Source organism: Hakea prostrata, chromosome 2, assembly GCF_041222555.1.
Source record: "Hakea prostrata isolate BN-2017 chromosome 2, UWA_Hpros_2, whole genome shotgun sequence".
NCBI classification, from domain to species: Eukaryota; Viridiplantae; Streptophyta; class Magnoliopsida; order Proteales; family Proteaceae; genus Hakea; species Hakea prostrata.
In genome coordinates, this window is record NC_142601.1 from 67458533 (window position 1) to 67486409 (window position 27877).

General features: G+C 36.8%; 1 protein-coding gene and 1 pseudogene across 3 annotated transcripts in view; one reads left to right on the forward strand and one right to left on the reverse strand.

Annotated features, from left to right (window-relative positions):
- Window positions 1-27877, forward strand: part of AIR9 (Outer arm dynein light chain 1 protein) — a 56788-nt gene that overhangs the window by 10715 nt on the left and 18196 nt on the right. For all 3 annotated transcript variants that reach the window (XM_089146107.1, XM_089146106.1, XM_089146108.1), the window contains exons 11-31: window positions 470-702; window positions 805-919; window positions 2363-2483; window positions 2668-2843; window positions 6401-6536; window positions 7348-7448; window positions 7562-7609; window positions 8435-8619; window positions 8753-8870; window positions 10528-10655; window positions 11254-11422; window positions 14848-14966; window positions 15611-15779; window positions 16012-16096; window positions 16183-16256; window positions 16351-16470; window positions 19951-20146; window positions 20255-20376; window positions 20552-20759; window positions 23412-23485; window positions 24219-24357. In XM_089146107.1, coding sequence (XP_089002233.1) covers window positions 470-702; window positions 805-919; window positions 2363-2483; window positions 2668-2843; window positions 6401-6536; window positions 7348-7448; window positions 7562-7609; window positions 8435-8619; window positions 8753-8870; window positions 10528-10655; window positions 11254-11422; window positions 14848-14966; window positions 15611-15779; window positions 16012-16096; window positions 16183-16256; window positions 16351-16470; window positions 19951-20146; window positions 20255-20376; window positions 20552-20759; window positions 23412-23485; window positions 24219-24357 — 2836 coding nt within the window. The remainder of the gene's footprint in view (window positions 1-469; window positions 703-804; window positions 920-2362; window positions 2484-2667; window positions 2844-6400; window positions 6537-7347; window positions 7449-7561; window positions 7610-8434; window positions 8620-8752; window positions 8871-10527; window positions 10656-11253; window positions 11423-14847; window positions 14967-15610; window positions 15780-16011; window positions 16097-16182; window positions 16257-16350; window positions 16471-19950; window positions 20147-20254; window positions 20377-20551; window positions 20760-23411; window positions 23486-24218; window positions 24358-27877) is intronic.
- Window positions 26795-27653, reverse strand: LOC149025894 (uncharacterized; annotated as a pseudogene).

Consider the following 27877-nt stretch of genomic DNA (forward strand, 5'->3'; position numbering starts at 1 on the left):
AGGAAACATCTAGGATTCATATGCTTTTCTCATTAATTAGTTTGCTTGTTTTTTCCTTTTTCTTCCCTCTGCACTCTCATTTTGCCAGAAAGGCCTTCCCTTAGAATGTGGCAAAGGTCATTATGAAATATGTTCGACCATGAGGGAGACATGCCCCTTCTTATCTCATGAGGCGTGTGATGGCAACAATCACCACATTAAATATTTGGTATGAATGGCATGTCCCTGATCTCATGAAATGTGCGTGTTGACCCAAACAAATCGAATAGAACCATTCATGTTGAGCCTTGAGATAGTAAGCAAATAATGACCTTGGTGTCATGTTGTGGTTTTAGTTCTGACTTGATTCACTTCCGTTGGATTGGTCTGTTCCTTGTACCCACTTTCTTGATTTTCTTCCTCTAGTAACATGGACATTTATGGTTTTGAGGGAATGGTTTGGTTTTTAATTTATTGGGCTCCTTTACAGATTCGACATTTCAGTTTCTTGTTGAACAATGGAAGGATAATTTGCCTCCGGGTTTCTTACTCAAGGAAGCTTCTGTTGATCAGCCATTTGAAGAAGATGTTTGTCGTTGCCACTTTATTTTTGTGAAAGATCACACCTTAAGCACTGGTTCTGAGTTAGCTCTGAAGTACCAATGGTTTACAGGAGGAAAAACTCCCACTAATTTTGTGGCTATCGCTGGTGCAGTTGAGGAGGTAATGAATTTCTGCAACAAATTTCTTTATTCTAAACTTCCAACAATTTGTTATGCTTCCTGAGATGTTAAAAAGTAATCCTTGAAAATGGTTGATAACCAGGTGTACTGGCCAAAGCATGAGGATGTTGACAAGTTTTTGAAGGTTGAATGTACTCCTGTCCTAGCAGAGATTGAGTACCCTCCTATTTTTGCTGTATCTTCTCCAGTTTCCCCTGGTATACTTACTATTTGCATCTCTGTGCTACTCAAAATGATTTATACGTCTAAAGATTGAGTGATAGGTTTAGCATTGCAATGTTCTTGCTTTCATTGGGTTCTATATTGTAGTTGTACATTCTTGTTTGTGCAAGAGCTGTATTGAACTGCATATAGGCATTATGTTTGTTAGTAATTGGAGCAGTGTCAGTGCTAAACTAGTGCAGTAAGGTGTTGCTCAGGACTATAAATCCTCAGGTTTTTCTACTTAGCTCTTAACTAATATATTTACTTGTATTGATTTTTCTGAACTGTGATCATGGAGATATAATATGATTCTGAAATACAAATAGAATATATTTTTGTTCTTCAATTTTTGGTTAACTCTCTTCTCTGGAATTTAGATGATGAGGATCATAAAACTTTAAAGTAGTGGATACATATTTTGGTATAATTATGATCTTCTTAAATTTCTTCTCTTATATAGAAGAGGAAATGGATGTTAAAGTATCAGCGGATTCTTCTGCACAATACCTTACCAGATTAGACATATTATTGCTGCGTATAATAGTTGATTCTATCAAAAGCGATTGAAAAAAGACAATCAAGCAGCAAGAGAACACAAGGAAAATAAGGACTCCTGTCTGTCCCATTTAGTGATGGACTTCTACAAGTCTAAATTGTTACTTTCCGGAAAGTTGAAGTTTAGAACCAGAGTAATCTTTTTACCAGAATTAGGAGATTTTCAGATAAACAGTAATCATATAATCTGGAACAACCAATTTTTTTGTTGAATGCAATATTAGCATTGAAGAAAATAATATCAAATTTGGAGTGGATCCAGCAGTAAATGTGTGGATCTTAGACTTTCCACTTGGACAAGGAGAACTCTTATTGAACGGTATGGGTTCTTGTCAAAACAATCCTAGAAGTAGTTTCAACAGGTCTCTAAAGCCATATAGAATTCAATGACCAGCAACAGAATAAGATCAATTACCAGAAGTCCTATCTTTCTCTGGAAAAAATCAAATCACTAGTGAAGATCTGATTTGAACTCCTTAGCTGGACACTATCTTCCAACTGATTGTTCGGTATGAAGTTTTAGCAGGTTCTGATGGATGGGTATCATGTTTCTAAGAAATCCTTGAGTGAGTAGAAATTTTCAAGAAAACTTAGACAAGACTGATTCTTTATGCAGAAATTAGCCAAATTTAGGTTGTCAGGTGCCTTCTACTCAATTTGTGTTTACATGTAAAATGAAATTGAAAATCTGATTTTGGTTAAAACTGATTGTTGATTGCATGTGGCCAGCTATTTATTTTTATTTTGGTTTTGGTTTTCCTGATTATAGATTAAACTTGCAACTTTCTAATATGCAATCAAATGCTGGAGAATTTTTAATATTTACTTGATATCTCCTCCAATCTCGTGTACTATTTACCTGAATCTGTTGTCTTGTGCAGGAACTGGATATCCAAAGGTTTTGAACTTGAGTGTACGTGGTGAATTGGTGGAAGGAAATGTTATAAAGGGTTATGCTGAGGTTGCATGGTGTGGTGGCACTCCTGGAAAGGGTGTTGCTAGGTAAGTTTTGTTAAGCATGTTTTCCTGTGATTGCTTACTTGCAAGATTTTTGAATGCTGTCTAGACTCTATCAAGATGGTTTGATTAGGCGTATTTTTCAGAAATAGAAGATGTTTCTTGAGGAAACAATATAACTCTACTTCTGTTGTCAATAATGATTGAAGTTGTCCTTATGATGTTGTAGTTGGTTAAGGAGAAGATGGAACAGCAGTCCTGTTGTAATCATTGGTGCTGAAGATGAAGAGTACCGGTTAACCGTAGATGACATTGATTCAAGTTTGGTGTTCATGTACACACCAGTGACAGAGGAAGGTGCCAAAGGGGAGCCTCAATATGCAATAACTGATTTCATAAAAGCAGGTTCTTCTCCTCTCTCTGTGTCTGTTTTTGTTAATTTTATAAATCGGCAAATATCCCCATCAAACCAAACAATCTCTTATAAACTTCCTATAAAGAAATGCTATCTAAAGAGGGATTAGCCACACCAAAAGAAATAGTTAATAAAATACCCTGTTCTTGTTATTCTCCTCTGTTATGACAAAAGGTTCTCTAGGTAAGCACTCTTCGGAGATGCCTCTAGGAGTGCTGAATTGGCCAATCTTACTTCTAGATGGGTAGAGCATCATGGCAACTTTATTCTCTATGTCAGCACCCTTAGAGAGGTATCTATGGATTTGCTGATATTGCTATTTTGTTGTTGCATGGACAGAAACTTCATGAATCATCTATCTTTCAAGTTCTGTTGGCCCTCTTAACTGGATAGCCTGTCTGCTAGTTGGTCCCCTTCATACCTTATACTATCACCCGCCAATTTTGTGGGGGAATGATGTAAAAGTTCTAACCATTGGATGGGTTGGGGACCATGTGTATTGGCTGTGATAAGTCTTGAGGCCAACCTCAATCATTGGTAATGTGCTATTGTCATCTGCACAGATCCTAAACAAAATCAACCTATTGACCTTGCCATGTATTGTGATGTTTTCTTAGCTAGGACTTAACACATGAATCCAAGGCATATTTGTCACAGTATCTAACAACCAGCTATCTGGTCATCATGGTATTCCAAACTGGTTCAGGCATTGAATTGAAATGGATCCAGGGTATGGTTTTGATTGCGCAAGAGTAATTTAAGAATGATTTATAGGTTACAACTTTGAAAAGATTAAAAAAATGAGATTTAAAAAGAAATGGAAATCACTAAGCAAGAGGAGCACTGATTGGCACAATGGTTGATGCCTTTGTTGCTATAGTGGGAGGTTACTGCTTTCAATCTCTATAGGCATAGCCTACTGTGACTTTACCTGGTCAATCATAGTGAACAAATGGTTTGATTTTAGTTTTACTCTTGAATGGCTTCATTGTTGCCTGTTGGTTTAACATGAGTGGCACAACAGAAGCAGATTGAAGAACATTGCTTTTGCATTTGAATTCATAGTGAAGATTAACCAAATTTACTTAGGAATCATTTTATTATACCCTAGTGCCACAAATGTAGCACTTCCTATAGATAGTAGTTTTTTCACACTTAATAGGTGGTGCAGTCTCTTCAACTCCTTGAAGCTTTGAACAACTGCAAACTTGTAGAAGTAGTCCTCCAAATGCTGAGGTTTTGAAAGCCTCAAAGCAAAAGGTCTCTCACACTAATGAGAGAGGGATTCTGTAGCCTTAGCTCATTTCCTTTTCCCTTGTATTTATAATCCTAACGGAATATGTCAAAATTGCATAGCTTTAGCTCATTTCTTTCCCTTGTTATGTGTGGCCCAAATTGTTGTACCCAACTTTGAAGATAGGCCCTTATAACATATTTTGGTTGGCTACCTGATTGACCTGATTTGAGAGATTTATTATAGAAGTAGAGGGTTTGGGCCAACCTGTTTACCTGATTAGACTCTATAAAGATGTACCCTATGTTCTCTTATGGTGTCATTATGAGATTTGGGGTTTTCTCCTTAGGGTTTTTGGGAGAGTTTCCGTAACGCCATTTTGGCGATTGGTTGAGAGATCTCCATTGTAATCTTTTTCCTACATAATGAAAGAACCATTAATATTCACAATATTTGTCATGTGAAATGAACTCTTTAATTTACATGTAAGACATTTCATAATTCTAATATCACATGATAAGTTTTGTGCATGTATATAAATGCTTCCTAATCCCAACTCATTGTATTAGTGTGCTTTGGAGATTCTGGGATTGATATTGGATATTTGAAAAACATATCAAATAATTTGATTAAGTGAATACTTAATTTTCAGAAATGTGTAGATAATTTTACAAAAAAGCTGGTAATAGACATGGTTTGGAGATTTTAGATGTTTTGAGGCCGCCAAAACGAAACATACCTGCGAAATGAAATTGACTGGTATATTGGAGTTTCGACAATTCAAAAACTCGAATTTTGGAATTGAAACATCTTGGGAATTTTGGAATACGAAACAAGTATTTAGTTAAGCATTTTTGCAATGATCATTTATATGTGTTAATATAGCCTAAAATTGGGTCTCCATGTGTGACTTTATACTTCAACCAAACTAACCACGGATATGTGTTTATAGGCTTTAAATTATGTTGTCCAAAAATAACCAAACCCATAAAATGCATAAAACTCACTGCAACATATCACCGGAACCTGACGGTTTTTGTACCAGGTTTTGGCATAATCTCGAGATTTCAGTTGTCTTGAGGTGGTTGAAACCTTGAGACGAGATGAAATCTTGAACCTTGGTACCAGATTTATGTCCAACCAATTACATGCTTTCTCTCTCGATATTCCCAAATTAACGGCAATGGATTCCTTGTCTAGCGTCTCTTTCACTAACAATGTGGGTCTTTATATGGTCCATGGGACGTTAATCATTAGTTTACCAAAATAGGTGGCATAACACCATGGTGAATATGACCTTTTAGGTCACTGGTAAAACGATATGTTTGAATCTCGCACCTTAACCGTTGGTTGTAATGCAGTTGAGATTCTTATCAAATTCTATTTTCTGCACAAATGATGTGTACTCAGATTTATGTTTTGTAAATTTATATTTGGTTACATATGATGTGATTATCGTATGAACAGGCTTTTTGGCCAATCCCTTGTTGAGAATCAGTTCGGGTGAGAACCTCTAGAACAATTTTAAGTCCATCTGGATTATCCATTATATATATAATTAAAATAATAAACATATTATTAATTGAACCGGATTTGTGGGACACATCCAACATTTTTTTTTTGGCTGAAACCACCTAGCTAACACTTGTGTGTTGATTAACTGAAAAAGTGGGTGGTTTAAGTCTGACTTCCTCAATTGTTTTTCTGATATGGCTTTGAAAACATAGATATTCAAAGCTTTAAGTGGGAACCAGTAGAGAGTTGATTCATCGTCCAAAATGCCTAGAGATTCCTCTTTTCTGTTGCCTGTCATAGTCATAATAGTCATTACTATTGTTGTGATCATTATCCTACTTAAAAACAAATAACAACTCAGCCATTTTAATAGGGTTGGCCACATGGATCCTTCCCCTCCAGTCATCTTATTTGAGCTCATACTTGAAACAAGGGATAAGTTGTGCACATCTTCTTCACAATTCCTCCTCGGGTCATTAGGTCTGTACCTTGCCCTTTGAGTTCCGTCAACATGAATCATATCACTTTTACATACTGGAGTATCCTAAGGTCTCCTCTGAACATGGCTGTATTACTTAAAACCTGAATGTAGCTATTTTATTCAGGTTTGGTTTATATTATTATTGAGGATCATGTATATTTTGCTTGTTTCTATTTATTTTCCCTTTTTGTAATTTTTTTTGGATGGGTTCATTTTGTCTTTTTTTTTTTTTGGTAGTAAAAACATGTTTTGTAACATGAGCAGCCTCATTATTGGCTACTGATAAATTTTTATTATTTTTTTAAAATGATTTGCAGCTGCTCCATCAGTCAATAATGTACGAATTATTGGAGAAGCTGTTGAAGGAAATACTATAAGAGGGGTTGGGGAATACTTTGGAGGAAGGGAGGGCCCCAGCAAGTTTGAATGGTTAAGAGAGAGCTATGATAGTAGGTTTGTAGTTCTTTCTTTTTTTGGGTCTTCCCTTGTGTATGCTTAAGCATTTCCATATGCTATTTCACTTCTCTGTGGCAATCTGTGACAGTGGTGCTTTTTACTTGTGTTTCAGTCTAACATGCAACTGGACTTTATCATCCTTCTCCTGAGTTTGTTTGCATTTTTTTTTTTTTGAGCAGTTGATCCAAATATTCTATGTGCAGATGTATTACCTAGGAAACAGATTCCTTAATGTATGATGGAATATGTTTGGAATTGTCTATGTTGACCTTTCCGAAGTTGTGGATCTCCTGTGGTAGTACCGTAGTAGTATCAGAAGCAAAGATGTATACAGTCAAGATGCATATGCTGTTTCTCTGGGTTAGCATGCGATAGTGTGGCCTTCAGCCCTCTTGCTGTTCGTGACTGATAGCATGGAATTGTGATTAGTTTAATTCTGTCAACGCTATGAATGTTACAATATCTAGTATCTGTAGAATATTGCTGACAAGCTTTCCTTGAGAGGTGGAGAATACTGTGTGGCCAGAACATTTCATGTTTTGCTCCTGGTTTTTATACTTTATGCTTCCAGTATTGTGTTTAGACTTTTTCACGATCTGTTTGTTGTCCAAATTTTAAGAATTACTCACAAGAACAACCATTCCTGCTAGTTTATTTTCAGTTGTTGCACACTATTATTTTTCAATTCTTAGCATGAGTTAGCTTGACAATTCTTCAAACTGTTCCCCCCAAAATGTAGCTTCTCTCTCTCTCTCGCTTGCTCTGCTTTACCTTTGTCATTAAAAAATTTCTCTATGATCCACTGCAGTGATTTTGCACTGGTATCAACTGGGACTGCCGAGTTTACCTTGACAAGAGAGCATGTCGGCCGGCGCTTGGCTTTTGTATACATACCCATCAACTTTGAGGGTAACTTAATTCTCTTTTAATGATTGGGAACCTAATTTTCAATAATATTTTTGGGTACCAACCATGCTTAATTTTATGGTGGTGTTGCTGTTTCTTCAAATTCTTTTTCACAGGGCAGGAAGGAAACTCTGTATCAGTTGTCACTCAGATTGTAAAGAAAGGTATTTGGCTTAGTGTACTATTTGCTCTAGTGATGGCCAAAACTCTGGCATTTTGTTTTCCTTCCAAAAATTGTTATTGAATGATGGATGTTGCATTCTGATGTCTTAAAATCTTCTGATTGTGATGTGTTTGATGTTTTAAATTTGCTTCTGATTGTCCAAAATTATTTTGTTTTTGAGCAGAATTTCAAAAAAATGTTCTTATCATTTACTCAGTACTTTCTACATGCTTCTATCCTGTCCAAGTAAGCCCCTGAAAAATAGTGGTGCTTCTGCCTCAGATCTACCTATCTTCTAAATTCTATAGTTATTTACTTTTCTTTGTTGCCATAACGAGTCCTTCAGTATGGAGTCTCCATATGATCTTTTCTCAGTGTTTCATCCTATCTATCTTCAAGTGTGATGCATGGCTGTCTTACAGAACACAATGTAAAATATTTTAATTTTACGTGCTTTTTATGCAAATATTGGTGTGATTGCATGCTTCCTTCTATTTGTGGAAGGAAATAGTCTTCCACGTGAGGTGACTGAGGTCTTCCTTTTTTTTTCTTCTTCTTTTCCTTCTCTGTTCTAGACAATTGTTTATCCTCTTTAGTGTTATTTTAATTGATTTCTTGATACGGTAATAAGCTTGGTTCATGATTGCTCAATATTTTTTGTATTTCTCCATATTTATGCTGCTTATAAACTGGTCTTGGTTATGGAGTTTATATGATCATTCTGAATTTTTAGTTAGTAACATGTGAATTTCATTCAAATAGTATTATTGTTAGCATGCTGTTAATTATTGTTCTTTTTCTCTGTTTATCTTCATCTAAATTTCAGCACCACCAAAAGTTACTAGTCTGAAGATAATTGGAGATACTAGGGAGGGGAATAAGGTTACTGTAACTGCTACTGTCACTGGAGGTACTGAAGGATCAAGTAGAGTCCAGTGGTTTAAAACAAATTCTCCAGAGTTGGATGGTGAGAATGGTCTTGAAGCTCTAAGCACATCCAAAATTGCTAAGGTCAGTAAATATTCAACATTCCTTATTCTGTAGTTATCTTACATATTATTACTATTAGTCACAGACTCACATCACTTGTCTAGTTCTTGTCTTCTCAATGCATTATCTCAGCTAGGCTTCCGCTTCTGTGTAGGCTTTTCGCATACCCTTGGGAGCGGTTGGCTATTATATTGTTGCAAAGTTTACCCCCATGGCTCCAGATGGTGAATCTGGTGATCCAGTGTATGTTATTTCAGACACAGCAGTTGAGAGTAAGTAGTTGCAACTCCTTGTTTGTAAACCATATTCTTCTCATCATCATCTTTGTTGCTTTTATCTTAAGCCATGAATATTGTTAGTGGCTCCTTCTTGTATCCTGCAGCTAAGTAGGTTACAGGTCCTGGCAGTTTTATTGCCTCTTCTGACTTCAATCTTTAGTTCAGTATTCATTTAGGTATATTTCCCTGTTGTTGGCCGTCTTCTTGTTTCCTTTTGTTTGAGCCTGTGGAGCTCTTACACCCCCCTTTCCCACAACCCAACCAAAGGCTTACCCTACGGTGGGTAGACTTAGCACCTTTCTTACTTTTGGGGCTGCCAGCCAGCCATCGGGACCTAACCTTGTGATTCTGGTCTCCAACCTCTCCTTGGCTTAGCAGCTATTCATGTCTTGCATTCGGAAGCTTAGATTATGTTGCTTTCCTGAGGATTCTGGCAATGGCTTTTGCCTCTTGATCAGTGTTCACTAGGATTTTTTGGGACTCCTGGCCCACACCATAAAGTATAACTTGGATAACTTTGATATTTATTTAGAGAACCATGACTTTAATTTTTGGCCTTTAGTTCTGGGATGGAGGGTGAAATACTGAAGTGTAACCACCTCTCTGACATGGTAGGATAACTCTTGAGATCTCATAAAATATCTGTCTTTTTTGCATTTAGCGAGACGAGATGCTGTGCACTTAGCACATGGGGTCTCAAGTCTCAACCATTGAGTTGTAACTTTGATGATTGGATTATCATTTGCACTGATTGTCATTTGAACTTTGTTATTTGAATTATTAACATGTCCAGTGCATTAGACTTGTTGAAATTTGAACTTTAAGCATTAATTGAGTATATGATGTGTACAATAGGTCATTTTAAGGTTTCATTGAGAAAATGAAGAAGATCATATTTTCAAGATTCTGTGGTTTCTTTGCATTTCCTGTGTCGGGATTTTGCCCATTTTTTTTAATTCAAAATAAATGAAGTTTAGGGTAAAATTGACATTTAATCTGGTTTTTATAAATAGGGTAGCATGGTCTTTTGATTTCTTAATTTTAATGAAGGACAAAATAGACATTACATATTCAAACTTGATGGCTACTTAACACCGTTATAAGGAAGGGGGACAACAGTAATTTTGTAAAGAACATGATTTTATTAGTAATAAAATCAAAGTACAGGGGGGCAACAGTAATTAACCCTAACATCATATATGCCGTCTTTGATTTGTTAATTTTATAACCTCTTGTTCCAAGGTCGATATCCACATCATTGTCACTGTAGCTTTAATCCTTGCGCTTGTCTCATCCACCTAAACATTGTAGTTGAGCATGCACCAGTACCTCGTTTTGATGTTCTTGATTAATTCATGCATGATAATCACAACGAGAAAAGGGTCAAGGGCTGATCTTTGATTGAATCCAATCGTAATGGGATATTCGCTGCTTGGCCTCATGGATCTCTCACTGTCAAAACAGACCAAATTAATAAATTTCTAGCTATTTGAGTTACTACTTGTTCGAGTTGGCATACAGTTATTATTTTTGCTATAGTGATGACTGATGAGTCTTAAGTCTATCTTCAGCTCTTCAACTGTGTAAACTTTATTCAGAATACACTTGTTTATTCTTTTATGGTACTTCAAAATTTTATCCTTGCTTGCAGCTCTTCCCCCGAGCCTGAATTTTCTCTCTGTCACGGGTGATTATTGTGAGGGTGAAATGCTGACTGCATCTTATGGATATATAGGGGGTCATGAAGGCAAAAGTGTTTACAATTGGTATCTTCACAAGGTATCAACTTCTGCTGAAGGTTTTGGAATCAGTTTCCTGGGACTTGAGATTTGATGTCTTATATTGAGGTTGTCTGTTTTTATTATGATTTACCTGTTACACATTTCCATTTATATAAAAGAACTACTCACTGCACAAGAACCCAAAGGCTGATACGGACTGAGACTCATCTGCTTTCATGTAGGATTCTTGGCTTCTTCTGAAGTCCATGATGTCCCTATCTCTGAATGGCTTACTTAATCCTATATATATGTTGTCTTTAGCTATTTCTGCTTCTCTGGATGCTATTTCATGATAATTTGAAGCCAACCTGCCTGATTGACCAGTTTCTGCTATCCACAATTGCAACATTCTTCTTTTATGCTCTTTGGTAATTTTTGGGGATGATGCTTGTATTCAGGAAATAAAACCATCATGGGGTGGTTATATGGGAAGTCTTGCAAGATATCATGAAAATTAAAATGCAGGATATCAGAAAAATTCTTGGAAGGAATCTTTTGACGACATCCCGGACTTACGTCTGAATTGTGACCAATATCTGATGTAGTTTTCCACTTGATGTTGCATTGTTATGTAGGTTCCAACTTCTTTTGTGCAGGCTGAAACTGATTCAGGTACCTTAATACCTGAGGCATCTGGGCTTCTTCAGTATCGTATAACAAAAGATGCTATTGGTAAATTTGTTTCCTTCAGATGCACTCCTGTACGTGATGATGGGATTGTTGGTGAACCTAGGACCTCCTTGGGGCAGGAGCGTGTTCGAGCTGGTGATTACAATTTCGCTTTTATTTGACTTATGTATGATTGCAATTTGTGATGCTATGCTTTATTAGAACTGCCAAGTGTTCATGTTCCACCGAAGATGGGGTGGGGGACTGCAGAAACAATGTGAATTCTTCAGCAGGTTTCAACTTTCAAGTTGGTTGGACTATGCAATTTCATCACCAGTCAAAATTTCAATCGTTTCGCTTAAGCTATCACGACAGGTTGTCTTGTCACTTGAACACTTAGGAAGGCAACCAAATACCTTGGCATATATATCTCTATCTATCTATATCTATAGCTATAGCTATATCTATATATAGTCCAAACAGCATATAATGAATTTATATAAATCTACTGACAGGATAATAAATAAATGTTCAAGAACTGAATTATGCAATTGAGCAATTGTAAAATAGCAGAATCACCTAATTACAAAATCAGTGAATCACATAATGACATAATTATAGCCTCACATAATGGTCACATAAACAGAATGAATAATTCACGAGTTACAAATAACATATGCACTGCATCATCAACACTAAGAAATGCACAATTTACATTGAATCTCAAAATCACAGCAGCAACGACTATGGTAGCAGCCAAAGCCACTGGCCACAACAAGCAAAAGCATCTGCAGTGTATAGTTACTATGATATGTGGTATAAATGATCACAACCGAATCTAAGTGTTAAAAGGGTATCATTCCGTTTATAAAAAAAGCTTGAAAATAATTAAGTGCATATTCAATGTGGCGAAATTGCATATAACATCTAATTAAAAAGTTAATAAATATGTGAAACTAATGTAATGGTTTTTTTAGAAGAAACATGAAGAAATGGGGGGCTTGAGGCCCTGGGGTTCCAAGGCAACCCAAGGCTTGACAACTATGATTATATGATTGGAGATAGAACTAGAGTATCTCAGGGAGAGAGGAAGCAAGCAAGAGAGAAGAAAGAGAAGAGATACAGGCTGTTCTGGGAGTGAACAGAACCGTGAACAGTGACAATTGAGGGAGGCCTGGTAGACTTCTGATGTTAAAAAGAAATTTAAATGGAGTTTAAAAGTTTTTAACAAATGGATTGATAGACTTGTATAAACACTCTAGCTAAACTGACATTAATTATACCAGATTTTGATAAACATGAAGACATTTAAAATCAAATTCCAACTGAATTAGCTAACCATTGAGAATCAGCTAGACAGACCTATATACGAACACTGCGTCATGTTTGTCAAGGCAAGGCCTACTGCATAGGTATGTCTAGGCAGTGTCTTCTCACTCAGGCACTTTGTTGGTGTCTAGGCACCTATTGTTGCCTTGGTTGCCTATGCAATGCCTTTTGTTGTCCCATCAGGTTTCCCCCCTCAATTTACCATGACAGCTGTGCTGACTAGATTGTCTTTAATTTGATTAACTCCAGATAAGCCTGAAGACTTGTCATTGGGTCCCCCAATAAAATAATAAATACAACGATGCTTCCAATTAAATAAGAGATTCTACAGACAGTGTGTGGACCCAAACTTGAGATCAATGGCTTACAGAATGGGCTGGATGGTCTTTGGGTTTGTTTTCAGCGTCTTTAATGTTTTTCCACATCTGTAATGCCATCACATTAGTACTGAGTACTCAAAGCTTGTGTTGGATTTCAAATGCTGATCACTTAGACAGTTTAAGGTGTGTTAGACATAGTTATCAAGGCAGCAAGGCATCTGGGGCCCTTCCTATGTGACATTGCGGTTGCTGTCGGCTTGGCAAACAAAGCGTTTTAGTGTACATTTCCTTGATGAAACTATTTTATGTGGCACAGATGGCATATGAAAACTTATGTAGTTCTACTATAAGCTAAACAGATAGAGAAAGAAAATAGAAAGGGGGAAAGGAGAAGAAATAAGAACAAATTGAAGAATTGTGAAATTAATCTGCTAGCAGTTGTGGGGTATCATTAGCCTTAGAAGAAATAAGAACAAATTGAAGGAAGGAAGAGAGTTGAAGCAGAAAATTAAGGGCCGAGAGTACCTGTGGGCTGCTATTGTGCATGGAGAGTTGGAGAAAGAGAGTTGCTGGCTGCTGTTATCGTGAAGTTTGGGGAAGAAGATTTACTGCTATCTTTAGGTCTGTAGAGGAATAATTTTGCAGATGATTCTTCTAATACCCTTGCAGAGGAGAAGACGACTTGCAGACGAGAAGACAAATTGCAAAGGAGAAGAAGGCTCAGAGCAGAAGGCAGGTTGTAGTTGCAGGGGAGAAGATGACTTGCTGGCTGTTGTTATTGTAAGTTTTGGAGAAGACCTGCTGCAATTTAGGGATGAAAACTTTGCAAGAGCTCTGGAGAAGAAGACCACAGCTGAATGTTGTGGAGTTGAGGTCAGACCACACTGGGTTGGGTTACCATGGAGAGGAAGCCCTCTTTAGTGGAATAAGAATCAATTAGGTGTTTTTCACCTTTCACAGTTAGTTTATTTTATTTTAATTTTAATTATTAGTATTTTTTTTAATCCCTATATGATCCCATGCTTCTCATTGCATGGTGTTGTTGCATATACAGCCAATCATATAGTTTTATGGATTTGATGGTTTAAAATCCATGAAAAACAGAAGGAAATCTAAGTACACAATGTCAAATAAAGTGACCATTTTGCCATAAGGTGTCAATATGGCACACAAGTCGTTGCCTAGGCATTGAAGCATGGGTTTCTTTTGTTTGTACAAAAGGTACCCATCACCTAGTAGCCCAGAAAACGCCTTGTTGCCAAGCAACGCTTCGATAGCAGAGTTTGTAGGACATGAGAGTGTGAGACTTTTAACATGACAGCTCGAAATTCTTTTTCAGGAGGATGAGAATTAATTGTTCTGACCATCTCTTTTGGAACTTTGACAATAGTTCAATTTTCATCTATTTTTCTGGCAAGGCATGCGCATGTGAGGACCATTCCCTAGTATACGTTTTTGGGATAAACTGTTGTGGGGTATTTTGAAATGTCTGCTGGATCAAGTAAAGTAGTACCTCATGAAACGGGAGACTGCAATGTGCTTTTGTATCAGAGAGAATGTAATAAAGTGCATGGTGAAGCTGACTATCATTTTTACAATTGATTTTGCTCCAAAGTGAATCCTTTTGGTCCATAAAAACATTATTCCTTGAATTAAGGACCATGATGTGGGATTTGGTGTTCATTATTTCTTGAGTAAGCACTATTTCATCATTTAACAATGTCTTCTGCAGAAGTGAGTTCTTTTCCTTGCATTCTGTTATTTACAGAAGTAGTGTTTCCACTTGGAATTGGTGTTGCATGTTCAAAATCACTTTGTTCCTGCATGTTGCTTTGCTTGCTAAAGGATTTACTTCATGCAAAAACAATGACTTGACACTCATTCTGTATTTGTTGCTGACTATTTCTTTTTTGTGTACAACTCAATGAGTAGGTACTCCACGACTGCTTTATCTACAAATAGTAGGAAAGGCCATTGAAGGGACCGAGTTGCATGTTGACAAAAAATATTGGGGAGGAGAAGAGGGGGATTCTGTTTTCCGCTGGTTTCTGGTAATTTTAGTTTTTAGTCTATAAGAATTGTTCTTCTAATGGTTTCTAAAAAAAATCATCAAGAGTGCATTCATTTGTTTTGTATTTGATATGTAATTATGTATCAATAACATTTAGGGAAATTCCCGTTGACATTTGAGTTAACCTCTCTATATTGCACTTGGAGTTATGCTGCACTAGGGCTGATTTGTTTGTTCTCACCATTGGGTAGTGGTGGGTTACTCTTTGAATTAGGTATGTGTATGTTTTTTGGTCCTTGTTGACCATACATCCCATCTAGTGAATACTGCTCCCCTTATATGATCAAATGCTTTCTCGAAAACTAATTTCCTAACATTTTTTCCAACTTCTTTTCTGACACATGGATTAGAGCTAATGGCCTGAATTTGATAATGGGTAGTGGAGTAGCCAAATTTCAGCACCAATCGAGCTTCCATATGGTGCAAAATAGAAGACTGCAGAGGCAGTCTGTCCCATTTATCTTGGTGGGAGTATCTCTAATATTATTTCTTTAATAATATACCTACATACATATTAGGAGACAACTCTTCTTTCTTATGTCCTTTACAAATGTACATGGGTTTCTAGTAAAATCTCGTTATTTTATGCAATTTAAAAGTTTAAACTGGTGTAATATATTGCAGACTAGTTCGGATGGAACACAGACAGAAATTAAAGGTGCTACAACATCATCCTATGCGCTATCAAGTGATGATATTGGCTTCTACATTTCTGTTTCATGTGAACCTGTCAGAAGTGATTGGGCTCGTGGCCGCACTGTTGTTTCAGAACAGATTGGACCCGTTGTACCTGGTAAGTGTATATTTAAAGTTGTGCTTCATTTCGTATACTATTATAGTAGGTCGGATGATTCCTTCATTCATTATCCAAATAAGTTTCTAATGAGGGTCTGTAAAGGTGCTTCAAAGTATATAATATTTTTTTGGTTTGATATGCTGATAGTTGTACATTTGTCTTGTGGCTTGAGAAATGAAAAGTAGAATATATAAATTTGTTTTCAAATGTGTGTGAATCCATGATGCAGGTCCACCAACTTGTCAATCAATTGAATTCCAAGGGTCCATAGTGGAAGGACAAAGGCTAAGCTTCATTGCCACATATAGTGGAGGGTGAGGAATTGTGCATAATTCTTGGCTTTAACTGTAAACATATTTTACCCAAACCTCAAGTTCTTTCATTCATGTTTTTTATTCAGTGAGAGAGGAAGTTGTTCCTACGAATGGTTTCGGGCACGAAGTAGGAGTGTGAAGGAGAAACTAAGTGAAGATGGTAAGTTATTCCATTTGTTGGTTACCAGATTATCGAATGAAAAGTGGTCTACTATCATATGTTAATATTGTTATCTAGGTTGTTTTGTTGGCAGAGTTTCTGGATTTGACACTTGAGGATGTTGGTAGACGCATTGAGCTAGTTTACACTCCTGTAAGGAGAGATGGAATGAAAGGGACTCCCAGGAGTATTGTGACAGATGCAGTTGTTCCGGGTAAATGTGGTCTTTTTTAGAAACGTCTTTGTAATCTTCAACATTTGACTGGTGATGCTGGTTTTATTTGAGTTAAAAGTGCACCAAGTGCTTAAAGATGTGGTAAAAAAAAATAAATCAAAAGCTAAAGTAAGTAGTCTGTTATTGTGCTATGTAGCAGAATGACATTCATTGATATGTGGTAGCCATGTATTAGCCTTTTAACCATATTGTAGAGAGGACCTCCATGATCACCCTAATTAAGCTTTCTGCACCAACAAAATTTCTTTAGTTTCCCTGTCTTCTTTTCTGGATAGGAAAGAAAACAAGTTTCATAAAGATGTTTCAAACCATAGAAGCACATAATTAAGTTTGATCTGTATTTTTCATGAAAATTCTGCCTGTATGGCTGTTATTTTCCTTCTTAATTTCCGTGTAAAGAAAAAGAAGCTTCCACAACACCTCTTTAGGTTCTTAGTATATGGTCATGATGGATGATTGTTTTCAGATGAATTTGCTGGCAACCTTTGTAATCTCAAGAATTCCAAACTGAAATATGACATCCAATGGCCTTGGGTCTTAAAGATAAGATCAGAGAATTTCTCTTGCAGTAAGGAAATACAATACCAATCTAAAGGATCCCTACTGCAAATCCAATTTAGTTGAAATCAGGCTGAGTTGTTATTGATGTATGAGTACTTCAGCAAGTCCAACCCCATTACACAAGGAAAGCAATCGTTTCTAAATCTCTTCTCAAATTCTTACCAGTGGCATTTCATGATGTGGTTGCCTTGGCTTGGTGGATTTGGATGACCCTCTGACATCTAAACCATTAATTGGTCTTAAACTGAATTCTTGCTCTAGTAAATATAATGGATGATAGGTTTTTGATAGTTGACATAAAATCATTATTTTATTTGGATGGGTGGATTGTAGTCCCATAATGTATTTTTCTATTTGGATGTTAGGGATATTTAAAAAATTTGACCGTGTACTGTGGTAGTGATTACATTTTAATGAATATACTAAATTGAAAGTTGGAGATGCATTGCAGTGTTAAGTGGCTGGTTAGTTAATTGTGTGGCCTTCCTTTTCTCCATTCCTTCTTCCTTCTTGTTCCCAGATACATCTATAAAAGAATCCCACCTTAAATTTCTGAAGTTAGTTACATTTTACCCTGTCTAAGTGGTCTACCAGCACTGTCAATGCAACAGAAGCTGGTTGGATTTTTTCTCCTATCTTGGTTGTAGATTCTGTGCCGATGACGAAAACAAATCTAGGGTTTCATCTCACAATTATTCCTTCTTGGAGGATTAATTCCAGAATCTTTTGTGGTTCTTATCTGAAGCTCTTTTAGGTTTTTTATATTCAATTGATACTTGATTAGGTGTTGGTCTATATGGGGAATACAGACATACTCTTAACTGCTCATTGTGATTTAGAGTTGTTAATGCTAGCTGTGTCGACAAGGAGTTTTGTCAGTGCTGCATTGTTGGCCATCAATAACCAAAGTTTGAAGAAGAACCATGAGTTGTTATTTCTTCCTTTCTTTAAATTCCATCTCTACCCTTTCCCTTGTTATTAATTTTCATTATTTTTTCCTAAGGTCTGCATATTCCACCCCCTTATTTTTTTCTCCAATTTGTAATTTCGATCTGCTCCTTCCTGCTCTGTCTTCCAGAATTCTCCCCAGCTTTGTAATCATTTTGTTTTTTACTGTTTTGTCTCTTAACTTTGGATTTGAGTGTCTTCATTGGTTCATGGGCTCGTAAGTGATTCGAAAACCTGGATTGTACTATTTCAGCCATGTGCTGCATTGTAGTTCTTCAAAAAGTTAGAGCATGAGATCTAAACTTTTATTGCACAAAATAAACTCTTAGAAGCTTTTTTTTTTTTTTGGTTCTTCATTAGGTTTTATTTTCTTACATTTTCTTACTAATTTAAGTTCATTGCGGTCTGGCATGCTTTTATGAATTAGGTCTATTTTTATGCCAAGTTGGAGCTATGGGGATCAACTTTGGAATCAAAAGGTTTTTAGATTAAGCAGAACAAGAACAGAGTATGTGATGTGTAACTTCACTCAAACTGTGAGATGCAATAAATTAGTTAGACTTGAGTATCAAGAGATACTGCAAAGTAATTGTCTTTGGTACTTGGGGCTTTACCGTTAACGGTGATTATATGGATGATGGTGTTTCTCACAGGATTATAGTGGTTGGTTGCTTTGGGTGTCTTATGTCTTTATGAGACAAATGTATGCCTATTGAACTCAAAAGAAAAATTCTGTAAGACAGTTATCAGATCGGCTATGATCTTTGGGGTTTGGGCAGCTGAGAGAAGCCATATAGATAAATTAAGTGTTGCAGAGATGAGGATGCTGAGGAGGATGTGTGGCTAGGAGAGAGAGTAAGGGATGATTTTGTTAGATCTGACTTGGGTATTGCTTCAATTCAAGACAAGCTAAGAGAGTAACCCTTGATGTGGTATGGGCATGTCCAAAGAAGGCTGTTAGAGGCCTGTAAGGAAGATTGATCAGATTCAACTGAATGGAGCTAAGAGAGGTGGGGTAGTCCTAAACTGACCATTGAAGAAGCAGTAAGAAAGGATATGCATGTGTTAGGACTATACGCACATAAGTGTGCTGATAGAGCTGTCTGGAAGTCTAGGACCTTTTTTGCTGATCCCATATAAAGTGATGTTCTTGGAATACTACTATGAATATATCTCCTAACTATCTTCATATATGCTTAAATTTACTGCTGTTATTTCTCGTCTCTTTTATTTAACCTTGTAAGGATCCAGTTGGGGTAAGGTTATGTTTGTTGTTGTTTTTGTTGTTGCTGCTGCTATTGTCTACTTTTCCATGTTTGGCAGAGTTTCGATATGGCAGTTGTCTTATTTATGTCTGTCCAAACCTTTCAATCTGTACATGCTGAGTAGTTACTGCATTGTTGTCGTTTCTTACCCATAATTCATCAGGATGAAATTTTGTATGCAAGTATACTATCATGGATGGTGACGTTCAGAATCGTATTTGTAGTTATTTCTTATAATTTATCCAGAAGATTATATAGTTTGCAGCAGAAATTTGGGACAGAAGTGATTTGGAAGTTCTAGCATATAGCCAGTTACCTAATTAACCCGTAGTAAACCAGATATGGTTTTATCAATACAAACTTATTTTAAAACAAAATTAAAAACCTCACAAATGGCTTTTACAGGTCTCATCATACTATGTTTTAGCCGTTACAATTGACATTTGTCATGCTGATGACTAGCCGGTTTTCTGTTCTTTTCATCAAGGGACGTTTGAATTTTGAGAATGTATATCAGCTATTGGCGTGTTTTTTGGGACCTGCTTTCACATCTTTTGTCATATTCTTTGATGCTTTTTTCTTTGCATTCTTTTGGACTTTAGGAGATGGAATTCTTATTAATTATTGCATCTTCTTTCCCCTTCTCATTTGATTTGTGCTCTTTTTCATAATATCTTTGAGGCAGCGGATCCTGTGGGATTAGAACTTAGCATTCCTGATTGCTACGAGGATGAAGAGGTGGTCCCTGTGAAGTCATATTATGGAGGACAGGAAGGCAGTGCGGAGTATATTTGGTACAGAACAAAGACAAAACTCCAGGGATCTGAGTTGATGAACATATCTAAGGCTTCTGTAGATGTTCTTGTAATTGGAAATACTTTGTAAGTTTTGAGCTGTACTGTGTGTATGTTTTGATTTCCAACTTCCAGAGCTTTTGCATTTCCTGTGAAAAGTTCTATTATTGAACTGACAATGTATATCTGTTACAGAACATACACTCCATCACTGGAAGATTTGGGAGCTTATTTGGCCTTATATTGGGTGCCTACACGTGCAGATGGTATCTGTGGGAAGCCATTGGTTGCCATAAGCAATAATCCTGTGTACCCAGGTATAAAGGTTTGACAAATGGTGGTTCCCGATCTCTGTATTGCTCTGACTACTATAAGTCCTTGGATACATATATTAACTATTCTCCTGGAAGATTATCTTATTTGACACTTGTCATTGGATGCTATTCTTATTTTTATTTATTTATTTTATCATTTATTGGTTGCATAATGCAGCTCCACCAGTAGTATCTAATGTTCGTGTTAAGGAGGTTTCTCCTGGTGTATATTCTGGAGAAGGTGAATATTATGGTGGATACGAGGGAACCAGCCTGTTTAGCTGGTATAGAGAAACTAGTGATGGGACAATGATTCTTATTAATGGAGCGAGCAGTACCAGTTATGAAGTTACAGAGGCAGATTTCAACTGTCACTTGTTGTTTGGGTAACACTCCTTGCCTGCTTCCTTGTTTGTCATTGGTGGTAAATTTGTCGATGGACTAAAATCTGCCATTGGGACTTGGGAGCTGATCTATTTACTCAGTTTTGTTAGTATAATATCTTTTTGATGACCATTCAATTCTTAGTTGATCGGCCATTTGAAAGTTTGGCTTATGTTGTGGTTTAGATTATCTTTCCCAAACTTCTGCATAATGAATTTTAACTGGTTCTTCAGTTCATCAGAATATGAGGAAAAACTGTGAAAAGTTTGATACTTGTATGTAGCAGAATAGAAATCTATCTCTTGCAAGATTTAATGACAGTTTAGGAATCTATCTCTTGCAAGATTTAATGACAGTTTAGGCTTTGTTTATGAATAATCAATGAAGTGATTGATGTTTAATATCATATGAGGTTGTGCTTGGCACATCAGTCAGGTGCTCATTTGCTGAATGCTTGGTCAGGGGTTTGGAAACAGGGTTAAGGCTGCATATGTTTGACCCTGCCTAGACCTGGTAAATGTGGGTCCTTGTGCACTGGAATGGCCTTTTCCTTTTTTCCATTCTTAGCATATGCAGTTCTTGAGAAAAGGAAGATACATGTGTTATTACTTTTACCAAACTCAGCTTTGCCACTTTTACCTTTTATTTCCCAGTCTTGGCTTTTTTTTTTCCTTTTTCCCCTTCTCTAATTTATTAAATCCGGGTACCAAGCTAGGAATTTAAGATGAAAAGAGGTCATATTGGAGTTCTCTTTACAACAATGTTTCTTTTAGTGGAAGTTACTTTGTATCAAGTAATGACACGCTCCCCAAATAACAAGCAAAATGCGGCTGCATGTGCTGAAAACAAGTTCATATTAGCAACACATTGTTGCTGTAGTTACAATTGATTGTTAAAACTGGCTGCATATAATCATCTTCTTGTTGAATAGACTTTTCACGTTTAATGATGCTAGTTGTGCCATGCTAAATACTTTTGTGGCTAGTCTTTACTTCTGTCGTGCATGAAAACAAAGATATCACTTTGTTGCTAATCCTGAACCAGTGAAATCTAGTGGAGTTCAACTTACCCTGAATCACAGGTGAAAAGGGTAAACTGGATTAGGAAACTTTTAAACAAATCAAGGAGAGTTTGTTTGATTATTACTCATATTCTGGTTGAAGGTCTATTATGGGCCAAGGACAGAGGACTCGTTTGTTTATTACTCAAATTCTGGTTGAAGTTATATCATGGACTAAGGATCAGTCTTGCGGAGTGGTTCTGACCGTAGACCTATATCCCAACCTTTGGATCATCAGCATGTACTAAATCACAACATCAGGGGGCATTCTAAATTACTGAAGACACCAGTTTAATTCATCAAATTCGTATACAAGGCTCTAGCCCCTAACAAACTTGTGTGGAAGACTTGAAAGCTCAAAAAAGGAAAGGTCTTAGCTGATTCTGAACTGATATGGTATCTAAAACTAACTAGGAAAGTAAAATCATTAAGGAAAGAAACTGAAACAAGGATGAACTCTTGGAGACATCCTCCAACCTAACTAAAACAACCTTAGTAGATAAACCTTCAACTCTAGGCCTTTTGGTCTTGATTTGGAAAGAGATGATCTCTTTGTTGTATCCTCTAGGTTGATATTGCACGCTGCCCTTGCTTTATACTTTGTCAAATATAACCTCTTCTACTCACAATTTAGTATTAGAAAACAAACAATTTGATGAAAACAACTATAATACGCTTCAGAAATGAAGAAATACCATTAATATTCACAGTTTTTGTGTTAGCAAACGTGAATACCAGTGAATAGGTACTACAAGTACTAAATAGTCAAAATAAGTGTTCTGAAAAGGCTCATCGCTGTTCTTCCAAGTCTGAATACCAGATTAAGAATCCCGGGAATGCTTGAAGTTTGTAGGAGCAATGTTGTAACACATAAGCATGACTTTTGCACAAATTGTTGTGATAGATGCTTTGCAGTTGCCTTAACACGTTGTTCCAATAAGGTTGTATGTGATTTGGCCAAACAAATAAAAAAAAAAACTATATTTTTCTTTTCGGTTGTTTGTTTGTGTGGTCTTTATTGTCTTTTATTTTTTTGTTATTTGTACTTAAATTTTTATCACCCCCCCCCCCAAAAAAAATAAAAATAAAAATTGTGTGCTTGAAACTCGTTAAATGGGTCAAAATCTGACCTATTTCAATCACAGCAGCGTTTGTATTTAACCCATGTCTTACTGGAGCCTAGTTGAAGCGGAAAGTGCTGTCAAAACCCTGAATACCTGCGAAGTTACTCCCTATTTGACCTGTAATGAAAATCCATTGGATCAAAGGTCCACGTGCATAAATCCAACCAAGGCCTATTTCCACTGAAATGGGGCTGCTTTTTTATCTGCATTCCGTCTGCATCAGATATGGACTTGAGTAGAATAAAGGGTTACTTGGGCCTTGAATTTGGGCTGTGTTAGTATTACTTTCAGTTTGTCATGTAAATTTGTTTGGTGGGTAACTGGTTTTTATTCCAGAAAAATTGCTCTGCTTCATTTTCCTTTACACTCTTAGAAGATAATACCCTTGCATTTCATCTTTTATCTTTACTTGAATATTAAATTTACTTGTAATGATTAGCATTAAACAGTTTCCAAAATGCAACTTACAGCTATTCACCAGTTCGTTCGGATACCGTTGTCGGGGAACTCAGATTGTCTGAACCGACAGATATTATTCTTCCAGGTAATCTTTCTTCCAAAACTACTGAGCATGAATTTATCAATTTGTGTAGTGTATCACATGTTGGGGTTGAACAATTGCTTTGTTTATATGATATGTATGTGGCTAACATCTTCTGTAAGATGGAATGTCTAATGACTCAATGATTGAATTGACTGTATGGTTGTATCACCCCTAAAGTGCCTTGGTAAAGATGGCTTATCAGTTGGGGGGAGGTTTGTTATTGTCAAGTATCAGGAGTTTTAAACTCTGTTTGGTACAAAGAACAAAATAAATGTGGTAAACCTTGTAGAGCATGACCCTGCCCTTTTTGAGTCTGAGAACCTTGAATCTGAAAGGTTGCTAAAAAAGTGGCTGACATTTTGCTAGTGAGTTTTGTTTGAATAAAGCATCGAATCAGAAATTCATATTGTTTTAGTGCCTATAGCAAAGGGAATATGTAAATGGAGCCTTTAAAAACCTATACTCTCTTGAAATTAACTGATAGGCCTGTCAAATGTAAGTTCTTATAAAACATAACAGAGAAAATCCAATGTGGAACTATACCTTTCCATTGTAATAACTTTGTATGTGGTGCTTAGTTCTTTCTACATCTCACACTAGGGGAGATGGGAGTGTCTTTTTCATCTGTCATGTTCTTCTTCCATATAATAGAGTAAAATTTGTAATTCTGGAAACTACTAACATGGGAACTTACGCAGTACTTCCTTTTCATGATCAATTTACTTCTTGTCAGAACTTCCAAGAATTGAGACCCTTGCTCTTACTGGAAAGGCTGTTGAAGGGGAGATACTCAGGGCTGTTGAAGTTATCCCGAAGAGTGATAAACAACAACTTGTTTGGGGGAAGTATAAAAAAGATGTCAAATACCAATGGTAAGATATCAGATCAGAGCTTCAATTAGTATGGTTATTATTGGATTTATATATATATATATATATATATATATTCAGTAGTACATAGAAAGCTTGAAATTTGGTATTTTGCTTCATTAAATGTTAAATAAAAAAAGCTGTTGAAATTGTGAGGTTGTTCCTGAGCATTGGTAGTTCTAATTGATACAGGATAATGGGGGCCTGAATAAACGTCCATGCTTTTTCAAATTCTTATGTTGTTCTTGTTGTTTGATAACAGAATTTGTTTCACTGTTTTCCAATGACCTTACATCGTGCATGGGTAAGGAGGATTTGAAGGGCTGTGCAACTTCAATGAATTATGGCGTTGCTTACGAATGAAGCTATAATATTCACATTTATTCATTGTCTATGATTACCGAGCCAAGGATTAGAACTGTGAACTTTGATACCCAGACTTCTGTAGGATCGTAGTTTAATTCAATTTTAGGTGAGGCCTGACCCTTCAGTAAGTACCCTATAGATCTCAAAGGCCTTGGAGACTTCTCTTGTTCCTTTTTAGTGTTCTCTAGTATTTTTGCTTCAATAAACCTACAAATTGCTAGAGGAGTAATTGTTCTAAAAGGTGCACCAGATATAAAATGCTTTGAAGCCTTCTGTTTTTGCGCTTACACTTGGTTTCTCTGCTTCCTTGGCTATTGTAAGAGTCAATTATGGTAGAATGGCTTGAATTGATCAGTACAATCCCAAGCCCTTTTATTTATAATAAAGTGGAAAGAACATTATTACATAAATACCTTATTTGGACTACAAGAAATAGAAAATTACATGAACCAAAACTCCTAATAGAATTGAACTCCTAATAGAATTCAACTAATACTCACCCTCAAGTTTAGACATAGATATTAGTCATGCCTTACTTGCTTACAATAGGAATGAAATCTCCTTCTTTCAAACCCTTAGTGAAAATATCAGCCACTTGGTCTCTAGACCACACTAAAGGCATGCAGATCAACCCTTGTTTAAGCTTTTCTTGGACAAAAAATTTGTCAATTTCAATGTGCTTAATTCGATCATGTTGCACATGATTATTAGCAATACTAATGTTAGCCTTGTTGTTACAATACAACATCATGGGATTTGGAACTTGAACTCCAATATCTTCTAGCAGACCTTTCAACCATAGTAGCTCACAAACTCCACGAACCATAGCTCTATGTTCAGCTGCTATACTGGATAAAGCTACCACATTCTATTTCTTACTCCTCCAAATGACTAAATTACCTCTAACAAAGGTACAATAAATTGAAATTGACTTTCTGTCAAGAGACCTAGCCCAATCTGCATCAGTATATGCTTCTACCCTTAGATTATTAGTGGGTGCCAAAAGTATTCATTTTCCTGGAGTTCCCTTCAAATACTATAGTATTTTGGTGACAACCTTTATATAAGCTTATTATAAATCATGCATGAACTGACTCACTATCCCCACGACATAAGCAATGTCTGGGTTGGTGTGGGATAAGTAACTAAGTTTTCTTGCTAGTCTTTGATATCTTTGTTTGTCCATTGGTTTTCCCTCCTCTCTAAGTTTAGCTCCAGCCTCAATAGGAGTACAACTGCTTTACACCCTAACTTTCCCACTTCTGATAACAAATCTAGAACATACTTCCTATAGGATAGATATATACCCTTCTTTGATCGAACCACCTCAATTCCTAAGGACTATAACTTCCTTAGATCTTTAATCTCAAACTCTTTGCCAAAAAAGTCCTTCAACCTTTGTATTTCCTTGCCATCATTCACTGTGATGATAATATCGTCCACATAAACAATGAAAAGTGTGATATTGGTACCTGACTTCTTGACAAACAATGTATGATTAACATTGCTTTGCTTGTACCTAATAGAGGTCATTGCCTTCTGGAGGCGTCCAAACCAGCGTCTAAGATATTGTTTCAACCCATAAATTGACCTCTTCAACTGACAAACTTTCCCTACAGTCATCAGAGGATCCATGTAGACTTCCTCCTCCAACTCCCTATGCAAGAAGGCATTCTTTACATCTAGTTGATGCAAGCTCCAGTCTTTGTTCAAAGCTACAGACTATGGAACTCTGACAGTATTTAGTTTCGCAACAGGGGCAAAAGTCTCCGATAAACAATTCCATAGGTCTTGGAAAGCCCCTTTGCAACTAGTTTAGCCTTCACCTGTTGACTGATCCGTCTATTTTATGTTTAACCACGAACACCCATTTATAGGGATTTTTATTTGCAGCAGCTGCTGCTGGTTGCTGCCAAAGGTATTGATCGTGCCACGCCATCACAAAATGATCCAAAGGTTGAGAATCAAACAGTGGGAGTGTATTTGTAAATAAAACTTTTTTTTTTTACATTCAAGATTTAATTTTTTATAAATTTACAAAATAAGTTCTTGGATTTACCCGATCACAATATGCTCATCTCTTCTCCTGAGCCCTCTTCTCCATCGTCTCCCTCCACTGCATCTCCATTCTTTGTTGCTGATTAAAGAAGTCTTGAAATATCTCCTGATTGCTCCCACAATTATTCCTCATTGATCTATCCGTCGTCTGTTGCTGCTGCTGCTGCTGCTGCTGCTGCAGATGCAGGTGCAGATGCTTCTCAGCTTTCCTCTTCCAGCTGTTTCCTCTCCTCGTAACTCGCTCTTCTTCACTTTCATCTTCATCTTCTTCTTCCTCCAAAAGATCATTCTAAGATCGATCTCCCCCACTCAGCTTCTTCACCTTCTTCTTGGCTTGCACATTCCCAGCCTTTGATTCCAACAACATTCTCTGCATACTCTTCTTCCTTTCGACGAAAACCGCGTGTAGCTCCTCAAAGAACAGACATTGCCGTCCATTCTCTGGATTAGATGTCTATTTCCCCTGCACCAATTGCAAAATTTAAAGGACTAAAAGGGGGGGGGGGAATTTCGATCTTGTGTTATATTTTGAAGAAATGATGATATTAGGGGATCACCTTATATCGATTCATGAGATTCTTCCACTTGCACTTGCATTGATCAGGGCTTCTTCTATATCCTTTCTTCTTCATCCTAGTTGCAACAATCTCCCACAGATTCTTGTTTCACTTCTTAACGGTAAAATCCCTCTCAAATTCAGCTCGAATCGCGATGAAATCCTTCGTTTCTTGTTGACTCCACTAAGGAACCCTATTGTCTTTTTGAAGTGAAACGCTCGTCAATGTCGTCTTGGTCATGATTGATTGTACTTGTAGTGGCAAGGATGAAATCATGTTCATCCGCCCTATGCCCTCGTTGTCCCCGCTTCCCACCATCCTTTCTCTCCCACTGTATCACACTTTAGGGTTAGGGTTTTGAGAAAAGCTTGAACGGTTCGAGCTTGCTTCAGCTGTCACTATTCCAAGTGACTAAAATTTCTTGCTTTTCTGGTGCTTTGGTAGATATTTTTGTTTTCGAGAAGAGAGAAAGATGGGTATAAAATTCTTCTACCTCTTTTGCAGTCTTGGTTCTGAAATGATTTTGGTTTTTCTGTGCTTCA